The sequence below is a fragment of the Theropithecus gelada genome, chromosome 6 (assembly GCF_003255815.1).
Source record: "Theropithecus gelada isolate Dixy chromosome 6, Tgel_1.0, whole genome shotgun sequence".
Lineage (NCBI taxonomy): Eukaryota > Metazoa > Chordata > Mammalia > Primates > Cercopithecidae > Theropithecus > Theropithecus gelada.
The window spans coordinates 37961790-37987383 of record NC_037673.1 but is presented as its reverse complement, the minus strand read 5'-3'; the positions used below and the strand labels follow the sequence as shown (position 1 = coordinate 37987383).

General features: G+C 41.7%; 1 protein-coding gene across 3 annotated transcripts in view; it reads right to left on the bottom strand.

Annotated features, from left to right (window-relative positions):
- EGFLAM (EGF like, fibronectin type III and laminin G domains) overlaps positions 1–25594 on the bottom strand; it is a 196395-nt gene that overhangs the window by 74329 nt on the left and 96472 nt on the right. For all 3 annotated transcript variants that reach the window (XM_025387582.1, XM_025387583.1, XM_025387584.1), the window contains one exon: positions 14071–14237. In XM_025387582.1, the coding sequence (XP_025243367.1) occupies positions 14071–14237 (167 nt within the window). The remainder of the gene's footprint in view (positions 1–14070; positions 14238–25594) is intronic.

Genomic DNA, 25594 nt, shown 5'->3' with positions numbered 1-25594 from the left:
TGTTTACTGCTAAAACCCCAGCACCCGGAAATTACCTGGGCATAAACAGGCATCAAATATACATTTGGGAAACTGTATGAATACGTGCTTAAACAAGTGAAATAATCAATGTAGTGTCAGAAATTAGGTTCTTTACTTTCTTGAATATCACCCAGTTTTCAGGAGTGATGTTAGGAAAAAAAAAAAAAGCCTGACAAATTTGTATCACCCACTTTTCTAATTTTCATTGTTCTAATTCTTTCTGAATTTGCCAGCTCTTTATTTCATTTTATTTTGGAAAGAAATGTACTGTACCAGTTTTTTGCATCATTTGGACACAGCATTATAAATAAAATGTTATAAACGCCAAAGGTCGCTGAAGAAATATCTGTTTTTGTTTGAGGACGTTTGGTTGCAACAGAAAAAAAATCTAAAATTAGTTGCCCTCTCCCATGTTGGTTGGGACTTTGAACCATAGAAGGTGCCCTCTATCTGATGCAATCTAATGGCCCTGCTCTCAAAGTCAACCACTTCAGGTGACTCCAGACTGAGCCCTTAAGGGCTCTTCCGGCTCTGTAAGTCTGGGCACTACTGCCATCTGCTGGATGACTGTTGGTACTTCCTCCTGAGCAGCTGTGCCTGGCGGGCCCCGGCACTCCCTAAGGATCCTGTGATCAACATCAGTGATGAGAGAGATGATCCACGGGGCCAAAATGCAGACATAATCACATTTTAAAATATGGTAGATGCTTGGATTAGAGTTCAAAAGCAGCACTAATCTATGTTCTAAGACAGGCCTCTTGGCTCCTCATACCAGTGGGAATTAGAAGCTAGTATCAGCAAAAAATTCCAATTGGAGCTCAGATTTAGAGATAGAGCCTTACAGCAGCTGATTTATTTTTCCTTTTGAAAAAACATTTTTATCTCAAAATGTATACATGAATATTATGTGTTAATAAGAGATTAGTGCAACATAGGCTATTGGTTAAATTTGTGAAATAGCAGGCAAGACACTTGGGTTCAGAATACCATCCACTTGCTGATCAGCTGTGTATGTCAGTCTATCCAACTAGAAACTAAGGGAGAAATAATGGTGCTGGCCCACTCTGTTTCAAAAAGATACCAGAGGGTAGATGAACTTGGCCAACCAAAAGACAAGTAAGGTTACCATCAAGAGGCCCAGCTTTGTTTACACCAGTGAAGCAATTCAAATGTCCATCAATGAGGAATTAGTTCAATAAGTGTGGCACGCCTTTATAATGGAATATGCTGTTATTAAATTTTATGATGTATGCCTATATTCATTTGTATTTATATATGTATACAGTATTTTGTTGTACAGAAAATGTATATGTACTATGATTTCATCATTGGATTAAAAAAATTATGGAAGATATTATCTGCCAAAATTTTAATAGTGACTATATCTAGATGCTGAGGTTAAAGATAATTTTCATTTTAATATTTTTTATGTTGCCTGAATTTTTTCACTAACAATAAGCATTATAGAGCACAATATCCTCTTCACTTAGTGATAACAAAAATACCATTTCTGTTTTGCAATTATTGCAATGGTTTCCTTACTTTCCCTATTTTTGCCCTTACCCCTCTATATTCTACTAAGAGTAATTTTGTTAAAATCTTAGTAAGGTCTTTTCATTCCCCTGATTAAGCACCCCCAACCCTCCCAGTCTTATCCCTCTCTGAGAAAAAGCCAAATCAAATGGGTTCCAGTGGGCTCCAGGTCCCTAACCAGCATCCACTAACTGTGCCCTCCCTCTCTAACCTCATCTCCTTCCACTTTTCTCCCCTAGAACTCCCTTCTCCAGTTACACTGACCTTCTTCTTCTTCTCTGAACACGCTTGAGGAATCGAATCTTTAGACAAAAGGAATCTCACTAATTTTAGGAATCAAGTGGCAGATTCTGGACCAGAACCCAGTTTGGTGATTACCTTTTCATACTTGATGCCTAAAATTCCTCTGTCCTTCTCCACCCTGCCCTGTGCCCTGGGAAGCTGACCGGCCTGGCGGGACTTGTGTCCTGCCCATTAGGAAGCACCAGCAAGAAAGAAGACAGAGGAAAAGGAGTCACAGTGTTTCTCTAACTTCTACCCTATGAGGTTGTCACGGGACACATGTCTGAAGGTCACAGCTCTTGCAGGATGGCCCTCCTTGTCCATCTGGATATGGTCCTAATTAGCACATGATCAAGCTTTTGCAAACAGTCCCCTCATTAAACTTGCTTCAAATCATCCAAGTACTTTTGCCTCTATTTTGTGCCAGGAGCCTGATGAGACCCCTAGAAAAGTCATCCCACAGTTGCTTCTCATTTATATTTGTCCATACGTGTTTCATATTTGGTTGCATTATCAGACGAGATCCATGAAACTCAACCAGCATGCACCGCGTCCCTCCTATGTCTGTTACTGTGCTAAGCTGATTTCATAGACCTCCTCTCTTTGTGCTGAACAACAACTGTGACCCTACTCTTTCATCAAAGAGCTGAAATGATTCCAGAAGTTAGGTGCTAAGAAATGATTCCAATGAAGAACTATATAAAAGCAAGAAATGCTCCAAAGGAAAGAAGAGAAAAGATTAGCCATGACACTATGAGTGTGAAGGAAAGAGAACAAAATGGATAATAAAGTAAATGAAAGGAAACAAAGCAAAAATAGGCAGGATACTTGTGCATGGGTATGTGTGTGGATATCACCTCAATATATTAATGTTTAAAAATCAATTGAGTGGAATAAACAGTACATAGTTGCACATTCTGTGGCCATGAAATATCAGCCAACTGATTGAGCAGATGCTACAGTTGAAATCAGAGCACTGTGAGTTCCTTTCCTTTGAAAACTTACATTCCCTTATCATTTGCTTTACTCTCTCTTCTCTACCTAGCCAGAGGGGGTAAAATATCGGTGTCCTGATTATAAGTAAATGTATGATAATGTAAGATGCACAAAGGCCTCAGAAGAGCAATTAATAGGTATTTAAACAGCAAAGTGAATCATTCCCCGTAGAGCCAATAAAGTTGTGCAAATGAACGTTGCTCAGATTTACATGCATGGAGGCATCAGCAAATCAATAGAGCGATTGCCATGGAGGACATCTGAAGTTATATTCATGCTCAAATGCAAACTGAAAGTGCAGGTTTGTCTAGGCTATGAGTGAAACAAAGCATTTATCACTCCTCCTGTTCCCTTTTTCATCTCACGTTCTAAAGATTTACAAAGCCATGAAGCTCACTGAGGTATTGGCCTATCCCATGCTCCTGTAGTAATGCCTAGCAAAGGAACCTCCCCCTCAGTTTGCTTTTTCTCTTTCTCCAATGTCACCAGCACAAACCTGTTCCAAAGCAATTGGATTGCAGGCTCTCCAGGTCTCTTCTTTAAGAACATTTATGTGAAAATTAAATCACCGAGAGCCCTATCAAGGGAACAAGTTCATTAGTATGTGCTAATTGATTCCTTAAAAGCTTGACAAAATTGCTATCTAAAAGGGGATTTACCAAATTTTCTGAACAATTTCTTGAAAATTTAGGGAAAAATACCCCAACAGTATAGTACAGAGGTCAGTAAACTCTGGCTCACGGGCCAAATCCAGCCTGCTTTCTGTTTCTGTAACAGCAGTTTTTACATTTTCAGAGGTTGGGGAAAAAGTTTAAGAATAATAATTTCTTGTGACACATAAAACTTAAATTCAAATCTCAGTGTGCATAAATAAAGTTTTATTGGAATACAGCCATGCATAATTATTTATTGGATGACTGCTTTCCTGCTATGACAGCAAAGTTAGCCTAAAAATCCTAAAATATTTACTATCTTGCCCTTTATAGAAAAATTTGCTGACCGTTGTCTAAGTAAATGGTTATTTTTGGGAAGACTAAAAACAAACAAAGCTAGCAGCGTGATACTGTAACTCTAGACTTTTTTTTCTTTTTTTCCTTTTGCCTGAGTCTAGAATGTGCTTAAGTAGTAAGCGACATGAAATTTTATTGTTACCAGAGCTTGTGACTTGTAGTTTTAATTCTCTGACATCTGATCACTACAGTCTTTTAAAACTAAGCAACCAACTGAAGGAGTTCAGGAAGTGTCCCCCCAATACAAGCCGCTTTACTGTGCTGATTGCCTCACACTGAGGGCACCCGGGGAGCAGCAGATTCAGGGAGGGGCTTTCTTTTACCTGCCTGAAGACTGATCCGCCAAAAGGAATGCAACTGCCAAGGGATCCCCTCCCCAGAATCTCATTACCGGGGAAGATTAACTCCTATCTCTGGAGGGAAGACTGGGGGTTAACACCACACCCAGACAGATTGTCATGGGCTATCTGTCACCTATTCTTCAGAGGACCCATTCATCATTTACTCTCTCCTATGTTCTCTATGTCCTTGCTCCGCGTCTACAAGCTTCTAGATCCCACTGAGTTTGGGGGTATTCACTTTTTTTTCCCTGGAAGCCCCTGTGCATATAAGAAATGTGTGTACCTTTTCTCCTCTTACTCTACCTGCTGTCCGTTTATTTCATGTACTCAGTTATTAAACCCTCTGTGGGCAGAGGGAAAGTCTTCCCTCCCGACACAATCAAGCCCCATCCTAATGATTCTGTTGGACCTAACTCATAGGGCTTCCTCCATTCTGCCACTTCCCGGTGAGGAAAGTTTTTGTTCTTGTACTTCTGTTTCTGAATTCTGGCATTCTGGTGTCTTCCCGTTCCAAGAACAGAGCCCAGGGCCTGGCGTCTAAAGAAAAAGCTACAGAACCCCCAGCGGCTGCCCCTGTCAGTCACACCATCCTTCAGTAACTATGCCTGGAGGGAACATCTATTAACATCTCCTTCATCCTGAAGAGTGGTCAGATGCCTTAACCTCTGTTCTACTTGTGTTTTCTTAAAATAACCCTGAGAAGTAGAAAATATCACCTATCTCAGGCATTACTGCACCCATTTTAGAGATGAGTAAGCTGAGGCCCAGAGATACTAAGTGGCTTTTCTGAGGAGGTCCCATAGCAAGGTGGTAAGAGGACAGTTTTCCTGGACCTCAGACCCAGATTTGCCGGCCAGATTCTGCCCCTTGCAAAGGTACAGATGTTTGGGGGCAGTGAAGAGCGTATAGGTTGCCAAGAACTTTTCATAGGTATGGATTGAAAGAGGCTGCAGCTGTATGGAAGCTGCTAGAGAGTGCTAATAAGTCATGGGGACTTTGGAGCACTTCCTGATTGCTTCCTAGCCATCCCCAGAACATACCACTACCTTCTGTCTCCACTTGCTTCCCCTCTGCTCACTGCTGAAGCCAATTCAGGGGCATTGCCGCCAAATAGGAGGCCTCGCTTGCGAACAGGGATAAGGGAGATCTATTCTGTGCTCTACGACAACATGTACCCAGGGACCCTAGCATGCTGTAGCTGGTCTCCAGGCAGACAGGCAATGAAAAACAGGGGCCCAAATTTCAGAGCAAAAACTAGGCAAAAGCCAGACTCACACATGGACCCTTATGGGACAACGGGTTTACACAACCAATGACAGCTGTACTAAGCAAGCAGGAAGGTGTAGAGAAGAAAAGAAGGGTGAGATGGGAGGGTGCTGGAGAACAGCATGGAATCAGATTTACTGTAGAAATCTGATTTGGGCTGGGTGCGGTGGCTTACGCCTGTAATCCCAGCACTTTGGGAGGCTGAGGCGGGCAGATCACCTGAGGTCGGGAGTTCGAGACCAGCCTGACCAACATGGAGAAACCCTGTCTTTACTAAAAATACAAAATTGGCCAGGCATGGTGGCACATGGCTATAATCCCAGCTACTAGGGAGGCTGGGGCAGGAGAATCGCTTGAACCCGGGAGGCGGAGGTTGCGGAGAGCCAAGATCGTGCTCCCACCTGGGCAACAAGAGTGAAACTCCATCTCAAAAAAAAAAAAAAAAGAAAGAAATCTGATGTGAGCCAGAGGGAGTCTGTCTCAGCTCAGTGGAAGAGTATGTTTCTGAAACTGTAGAAGAAAACAGATTATAGGGAGAACAGTATGGCAAAAACCAAACCAAACCAAAACATCTCTCATACTTCCCTATGTAATCTCTGAGGATCTGAGACCACAATTAGCCTTATTAAGAGAAGGAGCGAAAAACAGTCTAGAAATGTTAATGCATATTATAATGATCAAGTAAGAACACAGGGGTAAAATGAGGGCTTGGTTTGAAAGAGGGTTAGAAAATGTCTCTCCCTTCATCAACCCCCTATCAGCAAACTGTACTCTTTTTAGCACTAGAATCTCACCTTTACAGCCTTGAATTTAAATTCACTGGGCTCGCTCTCTTCCTTCCTTCTTTCCTGCCTCCCTCTTTTACTCTATTTGCTTACCTTTTCCTTATTTATGCCACATTGCAATTCTGGGAGTTCACTTTTGCCTACGAACCTTGCCAGCGGGAAATTCACTTTTGGCCTATGTGGGTTTCCAGAACAACTGTTTCCTTTCATCTTGTCTTTGAATTTCCCATACAGTAGCAGTAGGGCGTTATCCAATCACCAAAGTAGTCACAGACTCTTAGCTAGTTAAGTCACTCATTTACGTACTCAATAAATACTTACTGAGTGCAGACCTTGTCTAGGGTGTTGAGAACACAACGTTGATGGCTAGGAGTGGTGGTGCCTATAATCCCAGCACTTTGGGAGGCAGAGGCGGGAGGATCACCTGAGGTCAGGAGTTCCAGACCACCCTGGCCAACATGGTGAAACACCATCTCTACTAAAAATAAAAATAAAAAAATTAGCTGGGCATGGTGGCAGGCACTTGTAATCCCAGTTACTCAGGAGGCTGAGGCAGGAGAAGCGCTTGAACCTGGGGGACGGAGGTTACAGTGAGCTGAGATCGCACCACTGCAGACTGGGTGACAGAGCAAGACTCTGTCTCAAAAAAAAGAAAAAAGAGAACACAACGTTGAACAAGTTATTCCAGCTCCAATATAGACCTTATCCTAGAGAGGAGATACAGACAATACGATGCAAAAAATAGATTCAGGCAGTGAAAGTGCTATGGAGAAAATAAACCAGGGTATTAGGCTGAGACCATAGAAGCCTGGGGTTGGGCACAGTGGCTCAGGACTGTAATCCCAGCACTTTGGGAGCCAAGCAGGAGGATCGCTTGAGCCCAGGAGTTTGAGACCAGCCTGGGTAACATGGTGAAACCTTGTCTCTACAAAAAATACAAAAATTAGCCAAGCATGGTTGTGTATGCCTACAGTCCCAGCTACTCAGGAGGCTGAAGTGGGAGGATCACTTGAGCCTGGGAGGTGGAAGTTGCAGTGAATGAACATTACGGCACTGCACTCCAAGACCCTGTCTCAAGAAAACCAGAAGCCTATCTGAGAAAGTGACATTTGAGCTAGGATCTGAAAGGAGAAAGGGAGGAGGCTGGCGGCATGATCATAGAAAGATCTGAGGGAAGAGAGTTCCAAGCCCAGGAAACAGCAGGTGCCAAAGTCCCGAAGCAGAAAAGTGCAAAACAGCCTTTGCTGGGAAGAGAAACAATATTATCTACTAGGAACTGATCTAAGGACACCAATTCACTTCAGTGAAGAATGTATTTGCTCTTTCTCTGTCTCTACCATGAGGATAGTACCCTAGAAATTAAGTGGTTTTGGTGGTTAAGACCAAGTTCTATTCCTAGGAGAAGTTATATAATCCTAGAGTTGATTATACATGTAACTTATTTTTAATTAAATTCCCATTTTTGGAAAAAAGAAGAAAGGCACGTGACTTTTTTACTTCTGCCATTTCTATTATTTACCATTCATGTCCTTTTTACTGGCTTTCATTCTACTTGATGAAAGAATGTACTCAACAAGCTTCAAGCTTGGTAATTGGTGGCCAGTGGATGCAGTGAATACATTTTTTACAAATCCCCCAGTTCTGCACACCAACTGCCTGATTTACCAGATCAAAAGGAAACTATAATGATGCTGGTGTTTCTTTCTTGCAGGGAAAAAAAAAATACAGCAGGATGGGAGTAAGGAATGAGAGATCATGATTTGGGTCTTCTTTGTATTTTCTCTTGGAAACAAAACAGGTGCTGATTTGTGTGGAACGCCTCCCAGGAGAAGACGGATGTACATGTAGATGCATCATTATTATTCAAGGCCACCAAAATGATCCTAGCTCTCATTAGAGGACCTAGACATCAAAGTTTTTTTTTTCTTCCTGTTCTACTTATAATGTTGTGAAGCTGGAATTAGATGTTGTCACTGCACAAACTTCTCAACATTACAGTGGAACCACCAACACCATCCTCCTTTCTCACTTCAGCTAAATGCCAGTTAATGATAATACTGGGCCCTGGCTTTCATTAACTACCAGCACAAGAGCAACTAAGATCTTCCAATTGCCCCATTAAGCAATTAAGTTGCTAATAGTGTCTGGCATTAATAGGCCCAGAGGGAAGTAAAAGCTTCCCCAGTTAGTAGGGCTGAAGGGTTATCTTTTCTTATAAAAGAGTTTAGCCCTAAGATAAACAGGCCACAGAGGACCCCAGGGAGTGGCCTGTGTCCTGGGTGGGATCTCAAGGTTCCCACTGGGCACTTAGCCTCAAGGGTCTCCTTGAACATTGTGTTGTGAAGGTGGCTGTTCAAGGAGCAAAGTGGGCATCGAATCAAGTCAATATTCATGGAGACAGAGAGGAGAGAAAGGAACGAGAATGGGGTAAGCCCAACATGTAGAAATACTGATCTCACAAATGGAGAGTGGTGTTCAAAACGTTTCTCTGTCTTGATTTGGGACTAACTAATCTAAGGGGCTGCCAGCTGTAAAATACTAGGGCTATACTAATACATACGGGTTGACTTTCAATCAACATATATGTTTTACTCGTATTTCTGTATGTGCAATTTACCTTATGAGTTTTTAAACCAAAAGCAAATGTAACAAGAACAAAAATAGACAAATGGGACTTAAACTAAAAAGTTTCTGCACAGCCAAAAAAAAAAAAAAATCAACAGAGTAAACAGACAACCTACCAAATGGGAGAAATATTTTCAAATCATGCCTCTGAAAAAGAACTAATATCCAGAATCTATGAGGAAGTCAACTCAAACAAGAAACAACCCCATTAAAAAGTCGGCAAAGGACACTGAAACCCCCTTTGCAAAAATTATAACAGAGGAAATTATGACAGTGAAATAGATCAGACTTAACTGATTCCATCTTGCTTTTAACTTTTAAGCTGTCTTTATTCATTCCTGGGCATAGGCTGAACTAACCTTGGGAAGGAATTCAGTTTATGATTTGACTCTGAAACAAAACTGATAACAGCCCTTTCCCAAAAAGATCCCTTTCTTGACTGGGGATCGGTCAGCCTTTGTAGAACTAACAAACTAGCTACAAGATTAGAAATTACAGTTAAGGAATCATGCAGCCTCTGGCTCTAAGAGTTTGAGCCTCCCCAAATCGCTCCTGGGGATAACATCACTATTGTAAAACCTAAAATCAGTGCTTGAGATATTTTGCAGACCTTGTACTGGATGGATGGGCTGACACCACCCTGTCTGGTAATCTGGCTCAACCAGTTCTGTGATCCCACCCAGGAAGAGAAGACAACATGACAACCTCACTTCAGTCCCCGAGGATTCCATCTCCAACCTGAGCAATCAGCACTCCACATTTCCCGAGCCCCTACCCAGCAAATTATCTTTAAACATTCCGATCCCCGAATGCTCAAGGAGACTGATGGAGTAGTAGTAAAACTCTGGTCTCCTGCACAGCTGGCTTTGTGTGAAAGACTCTTTCTCCATTGCAATTCCCCTGTCTTGAAAAATAGGCTCTGTTTAGGCAGCCGGAAAGGTGAACCGTTGGGTGGTTACAACATGAACAGATATTTCTCAAAAAATGATATACAAGTGGCCAAAAACTCATGAAAAAATGGTCAGTATCACTAATCATCAGAGAAATGCAAATTAAAACCACAATGAGCTATCTTACACCAGTCAGAATGACTAGTCGAAAAAACACTACTCTGAATAAATTTGTGAGGCCAGGATGGTATTTCTACACTTTGGGCTTATCCCATCCTCACTCCTCCCCTTCCCCACCATCTACATGAATGTTTACTTGACTTGACGGCAACTTTGCTACCAGCTGTTGGCATGAATGTGGAGAAAAGCGTAGGCTTATACACTGTTTGTGGGAATGCAAATGAGTACAATCTCTATGGAAAACAGTATGGAGATTTCTCAAAGAACTAAAAATATAACTATCATTGAGCCAGCAATCCCACTACTGGGCAACCACCCAAAAGAAAAGAAATCATTGTACGAAAAAGACTCCTGCACTTGCATATTTATGAAGCACTATTCACAATAGCAAAGTCACGGAATCAACCTAAGTATCTATCAAAATTTGATTGGATAAAGAAAATGTGGTATACATATACCATAGAATATTATGCAGCCATAACAAAAAACAAATTCACGTCCTTTAAGCAGCATACATGAAACTGGAGGTCATCCTAAGTGAAATAACTCACAAACAGAAAATTAAACACTGCATGCTCTCACTTACAAGTGGGAACTAAACAATTGGTACACGGGGACATAAAGATGGAAATGACAGACACTGGGGACTCTAAAAGGCAGCGGGGAGGTTGGGAGGAGGAGGGGCTTGAAAAATTACTTCTTAGGCACAATGGTCACTATTTGCCTGATGGGTACACTTGAAGCTCAAACCTCACCATTGTGCAATATATCCATGTAACAAACCTGCACATGTACCCTGTGAATCTAAAAATTAAAAACAAAAACAAAAGCAACTTTTAGAGGTTTTATTCTGTGTTGTCAGAGTCTCCTTAGTCCATATATTCCACATGGACTATTCTCTGTCTTTCATTAATTGTTGATGTTAACCATTCTCACATTACTTTGCATTAGAAGAATAATCTTCTCTATACGCATCTCACTCAGGGAAGCAGCTTCACAGTCAGCCAAACCCAAGTTCAAATCCTGCCTTTACAATGATCAATCTTGCCAAAATACATTACCTTTCAAAAACTCAATTTTTTTTTTTTTTTTTTTGAGACCGAGTCTCGCTCTGTCGCCCAGGCTGGAGTGCAGTGGCCGGATCTCAGCTCACTGCAAGCTCCGCCTCCTGGGTTTATGCCGTTCTCCTGGCTCAGCCTCCCGAGTAACTGGGACTACAGGCGCCCGCCACCTTGCCCAGCTAGTTTTTTGTATTTTTTAGTAGAGACGGGGTTTCACCATGTTCGCCAGGATGGTCTCGATCTCCTGACCTCGTGATCCGCCCGTCTCGGCCTCCCAAAGTGCTGGGATTACAGGCTTGAGCCACTGCGCCCGGCCCAAAAACTCAATTTTTTTACTCCGTAAAAAGGGGACACTATCCCCCCAGCACAGTGTTTCTGTGAGGATTAAATGGGTTTTGCAGGTAAACGGCACAGCACAATGCCTGGCCCATAGTACACCTTCCCAGTGGTAGCTCTGATATTATTTTGTATTATTTGAAATTTATTAATTTGAAGTAATTTGTTAATTAGTTAAATTGTTATTAATTTAGCACTAATTAGATAGTGCTATTTGATAATTAGGTAATTTTATGTATGGGAAAAGCATGTTTTGGAAGCAAAATAATAGTCTAAACCAATACCAAAATAAAAAAAATAAATGTATCCCAGAATAAAGCGTTTTCCAAAATATCAGAAATGATCAGAGAGAAAAACCACAATTGAAATACTAATTATAGCACATGCTTTTGTATTCACGAAACAGGGCATCTAATAAGTTTTGTTATTCTGATCTGAGTAACTGTGTATACCTAGAAGCAGTAAAATTATGTCTATTTAAGAAAGTTTCATAACAGAATTTTCACTGACTTAGCATGGTTTTGTCCAGCTTCCCCACCCACAATTACTTTGAAATTTTAAAATTTTACTTCACATAACAGGCCAATTATAATAAAATCTTACAGATCTGTAAAACACTTTCACATAACTTATCCACTTAATCCAGAAAAGCAGAATCCAGCAATGGGGAAATTAGAATCAGAAACTCTAAGACCAGATCAGTGTTTCCATTAAAAAAGAAGCAGTATGAGGACGGGCACCATGGCTCACGCTCATAATCCCAGCACTTTGGGAGGCCAAGGAGGGTGGATCACAAGGTCAGGAGTTCGAGACCATCCTGGCCAAAGAGACCGGCCTGGCCAACATGGTGAAATTCCGTCTCTACTGAAAATACAAAAATTAGCCAGGCATCGTGGTGGGTGCCTGTAATACCAGCTACTCGGGAGGCCGAGGCAAGAGAATTGCTTGAACCCGGGAGGTGGAGGTTGCAGTGAGCTGAGATCACTGTACTCCACTGCACTCCAGCCTGGGCGACAGAGCAAGATTCCGACTCAAGGAAAAAAAAAAAAGAAGCAGCAGCAGGAGCTGCATGAGAGGTGCCCCAACCCACCCATTCTTCGCTGACTCCAGTCTCTATGCACACATCTAAATCGGCATGTGCTTGTTGTATCTCATCTTTATTCTACGTTCTTGACTCTATGGAGAAGGGGAAGCTAAAGGATAGACTGAAGGAGGTGAGCCTGGAGCAGCTCACAAAATGGGAGCAGGCGTTCCATGGGGAGGGCAGGTGGAGACACAGCATCAAATGGCTGCTCACTTTGTAGTGCGAAAAGACGGACTCAGTGTTTCAAAGTACTGTCAGCCCTAGCTCCTGTTATTCCACAAAGTTCAGCCAAAGAGTAATCAAACAAGGCCTTCCTTTAAATTGAATCGTTAACATTTCTTCCAGAAAGAAGGCTGTCAGCCCTTGGCATGTGGCTTGAAAGTTTAAGCTTCTAAATTCTAAAGAAGAAGAGTGAAAACATTTGTTTGTCTGGGTGGTCAATAGTACTTATCGGGTGCACGAGCATGTGCATCTGTGTGTGCATGTGCGTGTGTGCGTATGTGTATGTGCGCGTGTGTGTGTTTTGGAGTATAGCCTCCCTATATAACCCAACAATTTAATTTGACAAAAGGTGACCTGACATTCAAGGTTAGGGTAGGGGTTGTTTTCAAAGGAGCCAAAATTCCTCAGATTTGGGGAACCTCCTGAATCTCTACCCCTGAACACAGCAGTGACCCTGGATGTCAGCTGTGTGGATGCTTTGTGAGGAGAGGAGTTTATTCAGCTCCGCTAACCAATAAAAACAGGGCTTCATGTTGGCGGGTTAAGCCAGCTACCAGTGCTGGCTCCTTTCTGACAGCACCTTTTCAGGGTAAAGAGGACCCAGAGGAGCACCGGGCCCTACAGGAGGAATATATTGGCAACACTGAAAAGATCTGAGTCTTCAAACAAAAAAGTGCCAACATTTCCGTTCTCAGTTCTCCCTGCTATACACGGTTCTAGGTTTATGGAAATATACCCTCCACTCCCCAAATACAAAAAAACCTCTAAACTGGACTGGGCTTGCCAAAGTGGTCTAAGCCCTTGCCAATCCAAGAATGGTTCTTGGCATCGTGTGGGAGTTTGTTAAAACCCAGACCAAAACCAGAATCTGACTTTAACAAAACCCCCAGGTGATTTGATGAACACTGGCCCAAGCGTCCCCTAGGCACTATGAGAACTTACACCATTGGCTACGGCCACAGCTCCATGTCAGCACTCAACTTCTTTGATACTCCTCAACCATCATTCAGAGGAGTTAATGTTGTTTGAACATCCTTTATTTTCAGGCGAACACAAACCCTGAAGCCTCCAGGGGCCTTAGTTTTTTCTCCTATGGTTCTAAGATTAACTCGTTTTCTCAAAATATGAAAAGGAGGGGGAAGGCTGCACATCATTTTGCTATGTGGTCTGTTGTGTGACTGTGAAAGAAAACTGACCTCAAACTTCCCAAGGATGCAACAAAAATAAATCCTCTGCTGACCTCCAGGACATAGAAACAGCCTGTGTCCCTCTTGACAGCCTCTAACTTCCAAAGGGCTGGGAAAACCGCAGGAGGAAAGCCTGGGGTTAGTCCTTTTCCAGGCTATCCTTCTGCACGGCATCCAGGTCAAGCCAGTCTTCATGAGGCACGCCCAGATAGGCAGCTCCCTGGGTCCCTCAGAAGGGCCCTGGTACTCACAGAGGGTCCGGATGATGTCGCTGGGCCAGCTGCGGGGGCTGGGGCCATGGGAATTCATTGCCCTCACGGCAAACTGGTAGTTGGTATCTGGATCGAGGCCCTTGATAACCATGGAGTCCATCTGGATCCGCTCATGGATTAAGGTCCACCTCTTGTCGAAATCTGGCCTTTATTGATTAGAGAAAAAGAAGAAGCAGTAGTTCAGAAATACCAGAGCGAAGGGAAGCTAGCTGGCTGTGTAAACTAACAGCATTTGAACTCTGGAAGCAATACTCGTAAAAGTAAGTTAACATTTCCTATCTGAAATTAATCCTGATTTGAAATCACAAGTCATCATTTGCAAGTCCCTGCTGATAAAAACAAGGAGATTATTTTTAGGGTCAGTTGTAAACACTGCTTAAAGACCATCCGCTTTTCCTTGTAAGGCCCTCGCTATGATGAAAAGATCTTCACGTAGGAATTCACTTTCAAGGACTCTGCTTTCCAGATGTTCACAAACAATCCTCCCTTTGGCAGTCCCCATCCCCAGAGGTCAGAAGAACACAGATTCCGTCTATTCACAATCTGTTCACAAAATAAATATAAGTTTTATAGGGTGACTAATTGCATGAATTGTCATGGGAAAACCCAAGAAGAATCTGTTCACGGACATTCTTAGTCTTAACGAATTATACAGCTAGGCCAATGTGCTGAATTTTTACATGTCTTTTGGAGGACCCTTCAGAGAAGGCAGACCTTTGCTTAGAGCTCCCGTCTGGGAGGTAATAAACGGAAGGCGGGAGGATGAGCTCTGGAGTTCAAATCCTGACTCTCCTACTTACTAGCTGCTACTCAATTCCTTTAAGACTCAGTTTTCCCATCTGTAAAATGAGAATAATAAAAGGACCTACCTAAGAGGACAGTCATAAAAATTAAATAAGATATATATCTCCAGCCTAGTACCTGGCATCAAATTGTAAACACTCAGCAGGTACCAGCCATTATGCAAGGGACTTATTCACAAAACGAGTAACTTATAGCTGCCTGCTTACTCTATACCTGCATGATCCAATACGGTACCACTACCCCATGTGATAGTCAGTCAGCACTTGAAATGTGTCTGAATTGAGATGTGCTATAGCATAAAATGTGCACTGGATTTTAAAGAAAAATAAAAAAGAATGTGAAATATCTCAGTAATTTTTATATGGGTTATATGTTCAAATGAGTATATTTTGGATATAGTGGGTTAAAATATATTACTGAAATTAATTTCATTTCTTTCTTATTGCCCTTTAAGTGCCACTCTTAGAAAACGTAAACTTTCACATAGGCTTACATTATATTTCTACTGGATAGCTCTGCTCTATGTGGACATCCTAGCTGAAGGGGAGAAAAAAAAGAACATTCCAGATAATAAGAACTACAAGATAAAAGTTGGAAATAATTGTGCATGGCCTGAGGACAGTGTGAATGGTCTAAGGGGAGTACAGGCTTTGTGCTAATAACATCAAGGGCTTTCCATCTACCAAGCACCCTTCTAACTCATTTACTGCTCACAAATGCCCTATGTAGTAGGTACTAATATTAAACACCCCCACCTTTTTTTTTTTTTGACAGATAAGGGAACTAAGGCACTGAATGGGTAAGTAACTTGCCCAAGGTCACATAGCTGATAAATGGTGAGGCCAACTTGGATTGGTAAGATGAGGTTAGATTTAGAAGACCCTTAATACTGGATGAAAAACTGGAGTGATGGCAGGTGAGAGGCAATTCCCCATCACTTTGCTTGCTCCCTGGCCGCCTCTCAGGTGTTCTGTTGTTAAACACCTCTGCCCACAGCTATTTAAAGGAAGGCAGGAAACAAAAAAGTTCTGTTTGTCTTTGATGAGCAACTTACCAGGCAAGGAAAGAGACTCATTTTGCTAAAAGAAGATGCCAGGGTGAACAGCTAATTTCCTTAATATGAGCTCGCCCAGTTTTTCATTAGCAGGAACGATTGAAAGCCCGATGGAGTCCTTACGCCCGGTAAATGATGCTTCCTCAAGCTTACTGAGCTGGGAGTAGTGTGTTAATGTGTTTGGAAAAGCAGAGTTCATAGGGTATGCCCATGGAGGAAGCAGGGCTGGTTTCTCTTTCCTGATATTCTTTCCCCAAAGATGGAATTCTCATGTAAACTAACTTTATCATCAAAGAGAAAACCTCGGTGAGTGGAAGGAAACACATTTACAAACTCAAATTAGAACAAAATCACTTCGCAGAGGAAAACCACAGGGGATATCTAAAAGTAAAGTCAGAAAAGATGTGATCTTTAGATAAAACTCTCCTGTTATCCTTTGCTAAGCTTCCCTTGTGATATTTATAGAGGAAATAACCCATATCTATTCTCACAGTCTGCTGTTATTTACCCAGGACTACCTGCAAATACCTGCAACAATCTTTATGAAAAAACTACAGCAAAACAAAAAGGAGATGATTTTGTACATGTCCATTGAATGCAGAAAAGAAAAACTGTAATTTCCAGCAAATAAGAGATTGAAATCATTAGCATTTATTTTTATTCTATAGAGTGAGAGAGATGAGCTCATGCAGATTGAATGCCAGTTCCAAACCTTTAACATTTTGCCTCTGATTTTGTCATGAGTTTCTTATTTGAATGTTTTTAGAGTCTCTTGAGGTACAAAAGTACAAAGGTGAGGCTGAGAAAGAGACGACCAGGCAAAAGTATTGTCTTAAATCGTCTCCCAAAACAGCTTTATCTTTTTTTTTGACTGAAAAAAATCACTTTATCCTAACTACAAAGTTGTTGATCAGATCACTATAGCAACACTATTTTGGCAATGTATTCAACAATGAAAAGGCCAGAGGGTGAGAAGTTGACTGAGAATGGGCTGCCACCCCCGAGGAACAGGTGGACACCTGCCCAACCGGTGGGGTGGCTTAAGCCTGTAATCCCACCACTTTGGAAGGCTGAGGTGGGAGGATAGCTTGAGCCCAGGGGTTCAAGACCAGCCTGGGCTATGTCTTAATTATGTTTGACTATGACTATGTTTAATTAAAAAAAAAAAATTAGCTACGCATGGTGGTACACGCCTATAATCTCAGCTACTAAGGAGGCTGAGGTGGGTGGATTGCTTGAGCCCAGTAGTTCAAGACCAGCCTGGGCAACATAGTAAGACCTTGTCTCTGCAAAAAACTTAAAAAAAAAAAGAAAAGTTGGGGGGTGGGAGGATTGCTTGAGCTTGGGAGGTTGAAGCTGCAGTGAGCTGTGATCACACCAATGTACTCCAGCCTGGTGACAAAGTGAGACCCTGTCTCAAAAAGAAAAACAACCTCAACAACAAAAAACATGGGCAGTCACCAGCAGGGCCTACACTTCAAGCATTTTGCCAAGTAGTGAGATAGGGTTGGGCCAGGCACCCTATACCTCAGGAGATCAGTGGCTCACCTTTGGAAGGTTACTGGGCAGGGGAGTTCAGGTGGGGAATAGAGAATGCAACCAGCAGTGGGTACTCAAAACCCAGTTCATCAATTCACTTAATCAGGGCTCACTCACTGGTTCATTTTGCCACTTACCAATGGCATTGTTAGAATCCAACCTAGCTATCAGAGCTGGGTGAAATCTTAGAGATAATTTGGTCCAAGTGTCTGAGGCCTCTCAGAAATTGTATGCAAGATTTTACACATGAACACATTTCATTTTTCTAAGTAAAGGGTCCTTCACTTTTATCAGATTCTCAAAGATAAAATTATGATCCCAAAAGCTTTGAGAGTCACTGATCTGACCCAGTCTCTCATTCTACCCACATGGTCACTGAAGAAAAATAATTTACCCAAAGTCACAGAACTACTGGGTGGTATATCTTTCTGTTTTAATTCCTTTCTTGAAGTGTTCTGACTACCTTGCCCATTGTCAATCTCAACCTTAGTGAGCGATCATTTTTCTTGATACTATCAAATCCCATAGGTGGCTGCCATGGGCTAGTCGATTGGTAGATGATGCACGATTATCAACCAGGCACCCAACACAAAAGTTAGATTCCAGGAGGCTCCGGGGAAGTATAAGCACAGTTCCATTTTCAGGGAGTTTATAACCTAATAAACTGGGGATATAATACATCTGAGCATCAGTGCAGAAACAGTACCTCTAAGGACCAGTAGGAAGCCAGCGCAAAATAGCACATTTCAAGAACTGTATTTGAATAGGTCACTGTGAACTAGAATCCTGAGGGAAGTATAAGTCCCAGAATCCACATCCTAGGGAGACATGGTTCTCTACGTTGATCACTGGGCAGAAGTTGCTCTAGACCTATCTCCACTTGATACAGAATCCAAAGAGTGGGTACTGCTGGCTTAGGTGGAGGAAACTTAGTAAGGATAGGATGGTGTCTTTACATAAGAGACAGACAAATAAAGATGGTGTGGAAAGCTTCTGTGTTTTCCATGTTGGACTAAGAGGCCCAGTGGTTTCTTACAGAGAAGCCAATGGCAGGAAAACCTTTTGATGTCCATTAGGAATGACTGACAATGAAGCTGACTGCCCTGGAAGGGATGAGCTGTGCCTCGATGACTATATTAAAGCAAAACTGGGTGGTCCTCAATCAGGGATGATAATGTAACAAGTGACTTCCTGATCAGGGTGGGAGCTACTTAATTCAGCATCTCTGACCTTGACTCATAGTAAGTAATACATTTTTCCATAGTAAATATACCTATGCACATGAATATGTATATTATATATGAGTACAAAGCTGAAAAAAGTTTCAATAAAAAATATTTAGCTTTACTACCTTATTCATGTTTCTCCTTTCTTTCTCTCCTTTTCTGTTCTTTTCTACTTCTTTTAAAAAACAAAATGCTGGTAAAGGACCACTAAATTGATCTTGCTCCTCACTGAAGTGCTGTGGCCCATAATTTGAAACACACTGCACTAAACTTTTCCTCCTAGAATACCTTAGATGGCATTTCTAACTCTACAATTCCAAAAATAAAGAAAGCGGGTGTCATTAGCCCCTGAGAGGAATCTGTTCCTTGAACTTGAATTCAATACCAACACATGGCAAATGAAGCCTGTTCAACCTCAAACATGCTCTGGATTTATCACATATCAGAGCCGTTTTTGAATGATCCACAGTAAGATATACACTGGACATTGTGACCCAGTAAACACCACACACACACACATGCACCTGAAACAAGTTTCACAAAATGATTCTCCTTTTTACTGTGCGTGAGAGCCTGTGGTATTCTCTTTTCTATCCTATTTCACCTCTCGGTTTGAGAACTCCTGTTCCAGAAAGATGGAGCTGAGATGAAGAGTGAAGCTCAAGCATGTCATAGATGTTAACTAGGAAATTGCTAAAACTGGTTAAATCCTGCTAGGAAAATACTTTTGAGAGTGGAATTTGTTGGAGCAGGAAACTGTCCTCTAGGGGATACAGCAGAACGTCCAGAATAGCCTTGACAGTAGAGGCCACTCTACTGGCCTTAGAGGGAGGGGACCAGAAGCCTAATTGTAGCACAACAGACACCTGTGGCTTCCTTCTTTCCACATCGAACCTACCAACCCACAATGGGATGCTTTCTGGAAGATGCGGGGTTACTTGATGGCTCCCTCCCTAAGTATTTTCTCTCACATTATTCCTTCTAAGCATCATCTCAGAAACAGAATTAAAAAGACTTTCCTCCAGACAATCCCATGCCTTGAATCTGATTCTACTACCACACTGATTAGATCACCTTCCAGTATAATTTTATACTTCTGTCTTTTCTCCGGGGCTGTGAGCTCATTAAACATGGTGACTTTGTCTTCTTCATCTCCGTGTTCCTCGAGATGTCTGCATGATCTTTCAAAGACTGGAACGCTACCAGTCCCTTTCCTGTTTAACGACTTTCCATAGTTCCCTATTCCCTTCAGGATACATATGGGCTCCTCCATAAGGCCTTTGTTTGGTGTGATCCTCCCTACCCATCTCTCACCCCACAGAGCTCCAGGCTTTCTAAGCAATTCCAGGAACATTTTCTTCTTGCCTCCAAGCCATTGCTTAAGTGGCTTCCTCAGCCTAAGCCTTTCATGTTGCTTCCTCCCTCCCCTTTTGCCTGGTAATCTCTGATGTGTCCTTCTTTGCTCCCATAAGAAGCCTTCCTTCCTTCAAAACTAGGTCAGATCAAGCTTATGTTTCTCTAGGTTCCTGGTCGCCATGCCTGCCTACAACACTCACTACTCCTCTGAACTCTGTCCATCTGCATTCCCCAGTAGACTGTCCAAGGATAGAGTCTACAGCTTATTTATTCATCCCTAAATCTCTTGTATGTTTTTCACATGAGATGCTCAATACATACCTGTTTGTATGAACATATGCTCATAGGAGGTATCCAATAAAGGGTGATTGAGCTGAATTAAAATATCTTCAGAATTCAACTTAGAAATAGCATGACGCCCTAAATCAGGGTTGGCAAATTTCAGCCAGCTGCCAGTGTTGGTAAATAAAGTTTTACTGGAACACAACCACACCCATTTAGGTACTGTTTATGGCTGCTTTCTTACTACAGTGGCAGAGTTGAACAGTTGAGACAGAGTTCACACAGCTGGCAAAGCACAGAATATTTACTATCTGATCCTGTGAGAAAAAGTTTACCAACCCCTGATCTAAGACAACAGCATGCTTTAACCTGGCTTGTGCCACTTTGACAATCCAATGAAGCCTATGAACACCTTCTCAGAGTGATGTTTTTAAATGCATCAAATATATAGGTTCACAAAGGAAATCAATTGTATTGTAAAGAATGATCAAAATAATAAAAATCATGAAATAATATACTTCTTTATTAATACATTAAATTTAAAAACCTAGCAATGGATTTAATAACTATACTAATTTCAAAGTAGTGATAAACATAACTGCTATTTCAAGATATGTGCGACCATTGTAACCGGATGGTTATCCGGATGTAACCAGATAAGAAAATACCTGTGATTCTAATGTTGATAGGGTCACAAGAATTGTTAATATGATTGTGATTTATTGTCTACATTCATTTTTGAAGAAACTGCTAAATTTCCATTGGTAAAACTAAGGATATATATATTTTTTCCAATCCAAGTCCTGGGACCCCTTGAATTCTATCCAGGAAACCCTTGGGGATCTATGGACTGCCGGTTAAACATCCTGCTCTAAGAGAAGAGATGTGATCTCATAGATTACCCAGGGCAAACACAACAGGGTGAGAGAAAACCTCCCGCTCAGAAAAGCCTCTGACTCTGTCAATTTTACAGACTGGTTTTATGCAGGATTTGCTCTACACTAAATGAATTGCAGAGAAAAGTCCAAAACTACTCAGTAGTCAAAGATGAGAAAAAAAAAAAAAAAAAGATGTATTATTTGACCTTCAGCTTTCAGCCTTCTTTCTTTAGGTACAAATTGGTTTAACCAAATGACAAACAGATGGATACAATGGGGTTATCATAAACTCAGCTGGCAATTTGTCCCAGGTGGGGCAGTAGGAGAGCACACTTCATTTACAGTTTACAAATGGCTCCCAAAGCTGTTTCATAATTCAATTTATGTCAATTGCCATCAATCTAACCAGGGATTATATCAGGAATGCTTAGGGTAGGAGGAATGGAAGCTTTACGGGATCAATTTGCCAAACTATAGGCTGGACTACTTTAAATCCTTTAAAGTAGCCCTTCCATTAGGGCCTGAGCAAAGGGACTTGACAGCTTCCAGAATTTCTAGGACCAGGTGCCAGGCTAGAAGGTGGTTCTAAGATTTTCAGTTTCAAAACTAAAAGTATGGAAAAGAATTCTTTGTGAAGCAGCACTTGTTGCCTGTCATATGAAATCCCAGCTGACATCCAAGCAAGCTCATTCTTGCTTATATCTAATTCTATTGCTGATGGTAATGAAAGCTCATACTTAAATAGCAAAACTTCTAACACTTTTTTTTAAAAGAAAGGGAGTTTGGGGGGTTGTTTTCTCCCATTTTCCCCCAAAATTAACTGTATTAGAATAATTCTTTAAATATTTTCAATTCTAACTTTTGGGGGCTAGCAAGCCAACATCAGATTACATCACTCTTAAATATTGCAGTCATATGCCCAAGTTTTGCTATATATTCCAGTAAAATGCTATGAAGAATGGTGGCAGTTTACTTAGTTACTATGCTGAGCTCTAAGACATGAATTTGCATTCCACATGAAATAAAATCACAGTAGGAACTTTCAAGTTAGTCATACACATTTAGGTATCATTTGAAGATTTACCACATCTTGAGATTACTTTTATGATGAAAAACCGATAGCAATAAATAAACTTTCAGTTGGGATTGAAGTGGGGCATTGGTGAGGGGTCGGGGGATGCATATGATCCTTGTTGGCTCTTACATGGTTTTTATTTCTGTAGTGGGTGAGGTCAGATGTTGGTTACCATTGTGGCCTCTGATATTGGTGGTAAAGGATTCACTGAATTACTTGGGGGTAATGCTTTTTACATTATTTACTCAAAAATAAGTAACTGTTAGTGTGAAGATACATTTGCATGTGGCTCAGGTTAAAAAAAAAAATCAAAAATCCTCCATGAGCCATTCTTCTAAGTGCTGTACAGACCTTTTCATCTCTGCAGCCCATCTGAGGTAGCCACTATTACCATCCATATTTTACAGCAGAGGAAAGTAAGGCTTAGCAGGACTAAGCGGGTTGCTCAGGGATCCAGCTAGTTGCTGGCATCCTCTAGATCAAGCTTGTCCAACTCACTGTCTGAGGGCCACATGTGGCCCAGGACAACTTTGAATGTGGCCCAAAATAAATTTTTAAACTTTCTTAACACATTATGAGATTTTTTTTTTTTAGTTCATCAGCTATCGTTAGTGTGTTTTACGTGTGGCCCAAGACATTTCTTCCTCTTCCAATGTGGCCCAGGGAAGCCAAAAGATTGGACACCCCTGCTCTAGATCAATCCCATGACTACCTGTGTCCAAATGCTTACCAGCACCTATTTGACATGTGGTGTGTTTACAGTGCTATGTGCTATATTCCAAACAAAGGAGCAAGGTAGACGTTGCCTTCATGTTCCAAGAGGAAGACAGACCTTGAAAAAGTAATTAACTACGAGTGTGCTGAGTATTGAAAGTAAATGTTGGAGGTATAGCTAACCTAATCTGGGAGTAGGTGAACGTAGTCAGGCAGAGCTTCCTGGAGGAAGTGACGCTTAAAGGGGAGTCCTGAAGGATGAACAAGAGTTAGCTAAGTAAGGAGGTAGAAGAGCTATCCTGACAGGATAGCAATCATAAAGACTTGTAGCCAGGGAGGGTGCGCTGGCTCATGTCTACAATCCCAGCACTTTGCGAGGCCGAGGTGGGTGGATCACTTGAGGTCAGGAGTTCAAGACCAGCCTGGCTAACATGGCGAAACCCTATATCTACTAAAAATACAAAAAAAAAAAAAAAAAAAAATAGCTGGGCATGGTGGCACATGCCTGTAATCCTAGCTACTCGGGAGGCTGAGATAGGAGGATTGCTTGAACCTGGGAAGTGGAGGTTGCAGTGAGCTGAGATCACACCGCTGCACTCCAGCCTGGGTGACAGAGCGAGACTAGATTCTATCTGAAAAATAAATTAATTAATTAAATAAAATAATTTGAAAACACACTTGTAGCCAGGAACAAGCAGGTTATGTAGGAAAGCAGAAAACACCCATTGAGAAAGCCATATAGGAATAGTTTGCATTGATTGAGCACTTACTAAGGGCTCGGTGCTGTTCTAGGCATTTCATGTGTGTCAACTCATGTAATTTCATAATAACCCCATGAAGCAAGTAAATTATTATCCCCATTCTGTTGTCTGAGGCCCCGAGAAGTTAAATAACCCACCAAAGATCACACAGCTTAGAAGTGGTAGAGACAGGGTTTGCACTAGGGAGTCCAGCCCAGAGCCTGTGTGTTACTCAATCCGTCCATACTGCCTCCCCTACATCTTGATACTAGACGAGCAGAGTCACAGGATTTGAGATGTCACGCATCCAGCATGCCTTAATTTGCAGAGAAAGAAACTGAGGACTGGAATCAAGCAACTTCGCCAGGCTTAGAGGCTGGTTCAGAACTGTCTCTTCTGATTCCACATTTGGACACACTTAAACCTCAAGAGATGATACCATGAATCAGGCTGTAAGCCTCAATTCTGAATGAGAAACTCCTTTAACCTTCACAGCTTTTGACCTTGACCATGAGTCAAATCACATCATCCCTTACAACTGTTCAAAGAAAATCCATCCTCTGTTCAGCTTCCATTCTGAATCCCAGACTTGATCTTCATTTCAGTAACAGCCTTTGCAGGGTCACTTCCTGTGAGAAAACTAATTAAGTTCCTTTGTTACTTACAGAATATGGAAATCTATGATGAGATGGAAGGAGAGATGACTTTTAACAAAAATACCAATTTGCGAGTAATACTTTAAAAAACCCACCCAGGTTGCATGACCTTGAAATTCTCAAATGAAACCAGTATGTAGGTGCTGCAATCCACCTAGAAGCAGCCCTGTGTGAAGATGAATTCTTCAAGTCTTATTATGGAAGGCATCTGCCAGGGACCAGAGAATTATTTAGGCAGAAAAGTCAGAAAGGAAGAAGCTGAGATCCGGCCACTGCACTCCAGCCTGGGCGACACAGCAAGACTCCGTCTCAAAAAAAAAAAAAAAAAAAAAGGAAGCATTGCTCCTTCTCACTTACTAATATAAATATCTTACGTTGAGATTTAGAGATCAATGTTTCTTGACCTGAATCCCTAAAACATACACAGACATGTTCTGAACTTTCACATGTACCCAAAATAAACCAATAGTAGACTTTGTGTGTGTGTGTGTGTGTGTGTGTGTGTGTGTGTGTGTGTGTATCTGAGTCTCACTCTGTTGCCCAGACTGGAGCGCAGTGGGGTGATCTAGGTTCACTGCAGTCTCCGCCTCCTGGGTTCAAGCAATTCTTGTGCCTCAGCCTCCTGAGTAGCTGGGATTACAGGCGTGTGCCACCACCCCCGGCTAATTTTTGTATTTTTAGTAGAGATGGGGTTTCACCATGTTGGTAAGGCTGGTCTCAAACTCCTGGCCTCAAGTTATCTGCCTCTTTGGAACTGGGATTACTGGGGTTACAGGCATGAGCCACCGCACCTGGCCAATGGTGGACTTTTAAACTAAAAACAACTGTTGCTGAGCTTTAGCCTGCCCTGTCCAGCAGGTAACAATGCAAAGCTCTGAAGCAGTTTTAGCCAATAAGGTGACACCTTCAGAAAAACTGTAGGTAAGTTAAAAGAAAACTATTTTTCACCTTCATCCAACTCAATAGACAGCATACGACAGGCATGGCACCCCAATTGGAACTTCAGTGATGAGGAACGTTTTTCCAGGTCTTTGGTTTTCATTGCCACCATACTATATATTATTTGCTTATGAGAAAGGCACTTACCCTGGGGAAATTCTTAGGCAGATGGATGAAGGTTTCTCAGATATTTATAGCCAAGATATTTCAAAACATACATAGCTATATTTATGCTTGGTT